The following is a 7,950-nucleotide window of genomic DNA, read 5'->3' on the forward strand; positions in this document are numbered from 1 at the left end:
CCAGAGTTTAGAAGGTTATGGGGTGATGACTTCAGTACTCCCCATGGCTTAGGTCAGAGAGACTGACTTTGTGATTATGCATGGTGGAATGGAACGGTGACGTCACGGTCGCTATGCAACAGTTTAAAACTAATCCCTTTTACCCAGATTAGGGGGGAAATCTGGTACCTATTGTCTAAGTTACATGTAATTTATGTATAGCTTTAAAATTCACCTCCAGCCGCAGCTGCAACAGGAGGGTTGTTTTTCATTCACCCTACAGCAAACTTATGCCAACTGGACAATATTTACTATTATATCATTTTAATTATTATGTTTTAATACTGTACTACTGTACAGTGTCTTGTTTACGCCGACCTTTAACATAAGGCACAAGTGTAAGGAGATCATTGTAAGTATTTAAGTCTGAAATAAAACGTATAAGTGAGAGTGGGGGAGTGAGAGAATGACTGAACGGCAGGATATAAAATGAGAAACTAAAAAAAAAAAACTAAATTCAAGAAAACATTATTGTCAACATAAACTTTAAAATCATGCAGCAATATTACAAGGCAAATCTCAATGTTGTAGCCGCAGGCGGCCGGTAGGGGGAGTGGTAACCTAAGGCAGTGCTACGATGACAATGAGCTTTAGCAGTTGCAAAGGAAAAACTATCCTGTGATCAGTAAAATAAAAAAATAAAAAACAACAACTTTATCCCAATGTTTTTGAGTAATATAAAATTATATCATCTTAATCAGTAATAACTGACAATGAGTGAACAACATTGTCATTTTTACACACCAACACCTTCCAATTATTGTGTTTATTTTAAGGTCAGCTAACTTAAGCTACCAGCTAGCTGACAGAGGACAATCACTTGACTGATAAATTGGTTACTATATTTAGCTACCTGCAAGCTTATCCCTGCTTAGATATATTTGCTCACTTAAGATACATGGTAGTTTACATCATGGGTATTATTTTGGCTAACTTATCTACCTTTTTGATGATTTGAGAGACATTCTTTTGGCTAATGTCAGGCAAGTTTTTTTTAGCATGTGATGTTCAGCCAACTATAGCATATGTAGCTTCTTTTTTTATCACCTATCTATGTTATTCCACAGGTTTGGCATTTTAGGTTATAACTAAGATTATCCCTTGGTGGAATAGTATGGCTTACACTGGCTACATGCCATCTTTTTTCACTTTTTCACTGTAATATTGTTAATAACATAACAGCTTCCTGTCCCTCACAGGTAATATTTCGCCTTTTACTAGGCGGCAAAAAGTGTGGCCAACCTTAGGTGTAAAGCTATGCAAAGTTTCAGAGAGTGAAGAGTGTATACATTCACCCAACCACAAGGGACTGTTTCTTTATCAAGTATTTGGAGCAAATGTAGACAAGCAGCTCCCTTTCCATAATGACGTCAGCAGACAGCCAAGATAGCTAGTATGGCTACTCATTTTGTAACAACTTCAGGTTGTCGAACTGTTGATATAGATGATAAGGAAGGAAAGTGAACTACTTGTCATTGTGACACAGCTCACCACTGCATACAACCAAATGTGACCTCTGCTTTTAACCCATCACCAAAGTGAACAGTGGGCAGCTTTAAACGCCCGGGGAGCAGTGAGTGGGGACGGTGCCATGATCAGAGCACCTCAGTGGTAACTTGGCAGCTGGTGGACTCGAACCTAAACCCAAGTCTGCTTCCTTAACCAGTAAACCACCACTGCCCCACCTAAATAATTCCAGTTGGTTTACCAGCAACCTAACTTAACTACCCTAGTCTTGTGTTTAGCTGGAGCTCTATTTCATACAGAAAAATCCATCTGTTCATGTTAACATAACAGGAACATAATCCTAGTTTATCTACTTTTTCTTCTTTTTTACACGGTTGCCCACCAATTTCAGGTGTCGTTTCAGCTGCAATTTTGGCTGAAACAGGAAGCTTGTGGTAATAATTTGCTTTACTTCATTTAGAAATCTCCCACTTCCTCAGACACTGTCACAATTGGAGAGTTTAGTTCCCCATTAACGTTCACCTGCTGCACATATTTCAACAGCATACACTGCTTCCACAGATGAAACATTTAGGCAAATTAAATCAAGCAAATACGAGCCTGCTAATCTGGTCTGGTGACTTCCTACTACTGAAAAAGTAGTAAATTCAGTTTTGGTATTTTAAGCTTTTTTTTTTATCTTCTATACATTTAATACAGGTTTTTTTTTGCATCAAAGTGAAAGTGTGTGTCTCCAAAGTAAATCTACAATAAGTCAGTCCAAACAAGGTATCAGACAACAAAACAAATGAACAAATATGACCTTGTTCAAAAGTTGTGGATATATTAGACAAAGGATGTTTAAGGAAAGAGTTGCTATGGAAAAACAAAACAAAAAAAATTCATTCATAAAAATATGAATATAAATAGATGAGATGTATTGAATAGATTCAATTAAATTTCAAATTCAGATGGAAATGATAAAGAAACAGTAGAAATTAGCTTGGGAATCAAAACACAGTCTTTTAAATGACAGTGGTAAATTTATGATTGGAATAATAAAATAAACCAGCCCCCTGAAAAAGCCTTCAAGTTTACTTCCTTTTTTTGCTTCTCCTAGATGTAGAACGGTTTAGTAAACCACTGTGCACTTCACCATCCTCCACCGCTGTTTATTGCATCCTTGACTGAGTACTGCTCACCGATAACCATCATGGGGAACTTTGTTGCCAACGAGGGACTTTCCATCTTTGTTATAGTGAGTTTTTAAAATATATTTAATTTTCCAATTTAAAGTTTCTTTTAATTATTTTATTTATGATCTAATTTCAACAACTGTTAAAGTTGGATGTTGTGCGGTTTATAGTTTATTAAGACATAATGAAGATACTGTGATATATTATAAAAGTAGCTTAATTATTGAGAGTAAATTATTTATTGTTACATTTTAACATGGTCAGGAAAGGTTTTGCAATTGTGAAGTAAGTTGTATTAGTTTTATAGCACTCACTCTAAACATAAGGCATTAATAGAGGCTTGGTGCAAAAAGACAAAAGATAAAATTAATGTGAAATGATCTTTTCATTACTACGGCTTTTTATTTCAAATTAAATATTAGATTTGTCTACCATCAAACAGTGTGTATAAGCATGAAGTTGGCCAGTAACAAAGCATTGGTAATTGTTAAAACTTTGGTAAGACATTGGGAAACCTATACAGAAGATTAAAAAAAAGTCAAAAATAGCCAAACAATGCCTAATACTGTATTAGCCACACATTAAAGAAATCCATAATGAGACAAAAAATCTTAAAATTATTTGTAAAATGCAAATCATGTTCAAAATTGTGTAAATTGTTCTGTCTTTTACAGCTTGTGTGGCTAGGAATCAATGCCTTCCTGTTTGTACATTTCTACATGGCCTTCCTAGTGGAGCGTTGGTTTTACACCAGAGTCCTGCTCGGGGTGAGTGGACTCAGCAATTTTATTAACCATTTTATATACATTTGTCCTCCACATTAACCACTCTGACACTAAACAGTTGAAGAAATTCCATTTAGAAACTGATTCAAATGTATAGTTCTACTGCACAAAAGTACGGTCTGGAACTCACACCCACATGAATTTCGTTTTAAAATTTGCCTAGGTGTTACTTCCTCCTCCTGAGGTGGTGTATAAACATCAGGGCTGAATGTATTCTGTTGTTCTGTATGAGTTCATGATGAATTCAGTCAAAGAACCTTACAGCTGTGTGGATACACATCGGCATAGCAAAACAGAAGGGGTTGAGAAACTGTGTTTAGACGAGGAGAAAAAAAAACAATAATCAAAAATGAGCTCTATAGATTGAGCGGAACTTTTGCAACAGTATTTTTAGTTTAAGTGTCTCTGCTGAGAAATAAATATTTTTACTGTGATTCAAGCAAAACACACTTTAGTTGAAAACATGTCATACTTGAAAAGAACCCAGTCCAAAACTTTGGATACTGTCGTTTCAGCATGCTTTGTCTTGGGCCAGAGCACCAGCCGCTTGCCTCAACTTCAACTGTATGCTCATTTTATTGCCAGTGTGCCGAAACCTCCTCTCCCTTTTCCGTGGTACCATCCAGGTACAGTACAAAAAAAATAAATTCTCCATGTAGAGTTCTGGATATGAACTTTCTAACATGTTTACATCTATCTATTTCGCTGGGGTTTTTTCAGTACTGCAGCCGCACAGCCGCACGTCAACTGGATCGCAACCTGACTTTCCACAAACTGGTGGCTTACATGATTGCCTTCCACACAGGTGAAGACCTGAGGGTGTTGCTTTGTAACTTTATAGCTAAAATGTATTAATTTTAATAAACAAAAGTAACAATGTATTCATATAAAACATTTGCGATTTATAAAACATGATTCCCAAGTATATGCTGTTTTAACCCTTTCTATTATCTCCACAAAGCCGTGCACATTGTTGCACATTTGTTTAACTTTGAGTACTTCATGGACGCTCAGCTGAATCGAAACAGCAGCCTACTGACCTTTGTTCTTTCTGAAATCGGCACCGGAGACAATGCCTCCTTCCTGAACCCAATCAGGACCAATGAGACAGTGAGTTGTGGTTTTTATCCAGTTTGATTTATATGTTATTGTGTGAACTGTCACTTGTGGGCACTGTGTGTAATTTCCTGCTTTTACTTGCTTAACACTGTGTTAGAAAAAAAGAAATTACTTCACCTGACAATCTTCCCTATTTCAGGTATTTCTCTCTTGAGACATCATGTCATCACTGCTTCTATAAAACTTGTAAAGTTAAAATGTATATTGTCCAGAAATGTTTCAGGGACTTCAGTTTGAAAGTTTTTCTGTATCTCTAATTTATCAGCCTGATAGTAAATACACGTAAGGCTATCTGTGATTTGTTAGCCTTACTTAGGATGAACATAGCATCCACTGAAAGTTACTGACTCACAGTTTTTTTCTGAACTTCAACATTAAATGTCTCAAATTTTTAGCGTTGACCTTTTCTGTTTAAAACCATGCAAACGAAGGGTTAAGTGGTAACCTCTCAGTGACAAGCCTGTGTTTTCTTACACAGAACCCAACCATCGTCATGTTCACCACCATTGCTGGGCTGACCGGAGTGGCAATCACACTCGCCCTCATCCTCATCATCACATCGTCAATGGAAGTGATTCGCAGATCATACTTTGAGGTGTTCTGGTACACCCACCACCTCTTTGTCATTTTTTTCATCGGGCTGGTCTTTCATGGCTACGGGTGAGGAACCATGTTAAAATTCAATTTGACAATTTTGCTGTGCAAATGCACAATGTCAACATAGAGATTTACTTTTACAGTCGTCATTTTTTATATAAATACTTCCACTTTTGTTTCCCTGTGTCCAGACGTATCGTGCGAGGACAGACTCCTGCCAGTCTACAGAGCAATGACCCTGAGCTTTGTGCTGATCGTTTTGAAGACTGGGGAAAAAATGAGACCAACTGTGCTGTACCTGCATTTGCTGGTAACCCTCCAATGGTGAGCAGTTAGGGTGATTATTGTCATTCAATGTCTCCACAGGAAAGCTGTTTACAGAAATCAAAACACTGCTTCACATGGCCTTTTTCTATAGACATGGAAGTGGGTGGTAGGACCAATGATTCTTTATGTGTGTGAGAGGTTGGTTCGTATCTATCGATCCCATCAAAAAGTGGTCATCACGAAGGTGAGTCGATCTATATCACTTTGAAACACATTGCCACAAGTCAATGACAATCAGTCTTAACTTTACATACTTGATCTGCAGGTTGTGATGCACCCATCCAAGACTCTGGAACTGCAGATGAAAAAGAAAGGCTTTCGCATGGAGGTGGGTCAGTATGTCTTCATCCAGTGTCCATCCGTGTCGAGGCTGGAGTGGCATCCTTTCACCTTGACCTCAGCACCAGAGGAGGATTTCTTCACGGCCCACATTCGCATTGTTGGAGACTGGACTCAGGCACTGTACGAGGCCTGTGGGGGAGACAAAAATGAGACCCAAGAAGCCTGGAAACTGCCCAAGTAAGAAAGTTAGCTGCAAGAATAAGGTAGAATTTGTTCATGCAATGGCTAATAGTGATATTAGATTACAGTTTTTCCTGTTTATTCATTGAAAACATCCAGAACAAACATTTTGTTTCTCTTTTTATCTTGCTTTAGAGTAGCCATTGATGGCCCATTTGGCACAGCCAGTGAGGATGTGTTTCGCTATGAGGTGGTGATGCTGGTGGGAGCAGGAATTGGGGTGACTCCATTTGCCTCGATACTCAAGTCTGTTTGGTACAAACGCATCCAGAACAACCAGGATGTGTTTACAAAGAAGGTGAGTGATAAACTTTTCCCAAACTGCAGATAAAAACATTTTAATTGTGATTCAATTTTATTATTCAGCTGATATGCCAAAGGCCTATGTATAAGTCTATATTTGTCGAGGAATTTGCTCTACACATTTCAGAGACTTTTACTACTATTTTCATGTGTGTGTGTGCTGGTGTGCACTTGTTTGCGTGGCCACACAGATCTACTTCTACTGGCTGTGTCCAGAGACCCAGGCTTTTGAATGGTTTGCTGACCTTCTGCAGTCTTTGGAGGGTCAGATGATAGAGAGAGACATGAGTGACTTCCTCAGCTACAACATCTATCTGACACGTTGGAAAGAAACTGAGGAGTGTGAGTCCTCTCTTTCTGTCAAATCAACTCCAACTCCTCACACTTATGTATTAACGAAATCTACTCTTTGGTCTTTGGTCAGGCGGCTCATTTCCGTGTTCATCATGAGGCAGAGAATGACCCGATTACTGGGCTTAAACAGAAGACTCTTTATGGAAAACCCAACTGGGACAACGAGTTCAACAATATCGCAGCAAAACACCCCAGGTGACAGACTGAATTTCTATTTCTCAATGCAGTAAAAAGCACAATTTGTGATTCCTTGTTTATCTGAATAGAAGGCCTTTCAAAGGTAACACAGAAGTTGACAATCCTTCAGTAAATTGCAATATGCTTTTTAATGGGGTTTCTTCATTAACAAATGACCCCAAGAAGTGGCAGTAGGATCTCTGTTCATTTCATTTCATTTTCACAGTGTAAACACTGAATACTACCTCAGGAAAACTTACATGGGGCACATGTTAGAATGTATTACAGCAGTATTTCAAAATTAGGGGACTAAACTACTATTGAAAAAAATCAAATTCACCTGGGTACCACAAGAGTATTGTATAAGTATAATACCACCAATTGTACACATACTGTACCATAGTTTAAGGAGCACTGTACTAAATATTTACCAACTTCAGGGATTGGTGCTGCAAAAACCAACAGCAGAGAAAGTAGTATTAATGTTTCAAACATAAAACACTGAAGTCTCAATGGAGTTGTTAGTGTGAGTGTTTTATTGAGCCTTGTCACAGCAACATTAACTTTAACGTAACATTAACGAGTTGAAATACGTTCATGGTGAAACTAAATGAAGTTTGTGTATTTTCAGAAGTAAAGTTGGAGTCTTCCTCTGTGGACCACCTCAACTGGGGAAATCTTTGGAGAAACAATGTCTGTCCCATTCAGAGGATGAGGTCAAGTTCATCTTCAACAAAGAAAACTTCTAAAAGAACAGCATTTTAAGACATGAGCTTGTAAAAATAAATGTGCAATTAAATGCCCATGACATTTTTACTTTAGTTTCTTCTTTAGCCACTGAATATAAAGATTAAATTTATAGTATAATGGTATGCTATAGTTAGAATACGTGATATGTGTTTATGTATGTATGTATGTGCACGAATGTATATACAGTATGTGTAGCTATATTCAGTTGCTTAACATTGCTCTTTAAATTGTAAACTTCAGAGGAGGATATAGACTCATGTTAGAGGCCCTAAATTAAAGGGTATACCACAATTGTTTGGCTCGGCTAAATGTGTGGTTGTGAAACTTTATCGCTA

At 37.7% G+C, this 7,950-nt stretch overlaps 1 protein-coding gene across 1 annotated transcript; it reads left to right on the top strand.

Moving 5' to 3' along the window:
- Positions 1–2,589: 2,589 nt before the first annotated feature.
- cybb (cytochrome b-245, beta polypeptide (chronic granulomatous disease)) lies at positions 2,590–7,906 on the top strand. Its single transcript, XM_008325214.3, has 13 exons — positions 2,590–2,743; positions 3,356–3,448; positions 3,982–4,092; positions 4,187–4,271; positions 4,428–4,576; positions 5,064–5,245; positions 5,374–5,506; positions 5,601–5,693; positions 5,775–6,028; positions 6,167–6,329; positions 6,526–6,672; positions 6,759–6,883; positions 7,497–7,906. The coding sequence occupies exons 1-13, from the start codon at positions 2,699–2,701 to the stop codon at positions 7,612–7,614; spliced, it is 1,698 nt and encodes a 565-aa protein (XP_008323436.1). The 5' UTR covers positions 2,590–2,698; the 3' UTR covers positions 7,615–7,906.
- The last annotated feature ends 44 nt before the right edge of the window (positions 7,907–7,950 follow it).

This window comes from Cynoglossus semilaevis, chromosome 14 (assembly GCF_000523025.1).
Source record: "Cynoglossus semilaevis isolate Cse_v1.0 chromosome 14, Cse_v1.0, whole genome shotgun sequence".
In the NCBI taxonomy this organism is placed as follows: domain Eukaryota; kingdom Metazoa; phylum Chordata; class Actinopteri; order Pleuronectiformes; family Cynoglossidae; genus Cynoglossus; species Cynoglossus semilaevis.

What these genes read in the sequence shown, in the direction of transcription:
- cybb (XM_008325214.3), top strand. Translation starts at nt 2,699, where the DNA reads ATGGGGAACTTTGTTGCCAACGAGGGACTTTCCATCTTTGTTATA. An exon ending in CAATCAGGACCAATGAGACA is followed by an intron (nt 4,577 to 5,063) that starts GTGAGTTGTGGT and finishes TTTCTTACACAG; the next exon opens with AACCCAACCATCGTCATGTT. An exon ending in CTGGTCTTTCATGGCTACGG is followed by an intron (nt 5,246 to 5,373) that starts GTGAGGAACCAT and finishes CCCTGTGTCCAG; the next exon opens with ACGTATCGTGCGAGGACAGA.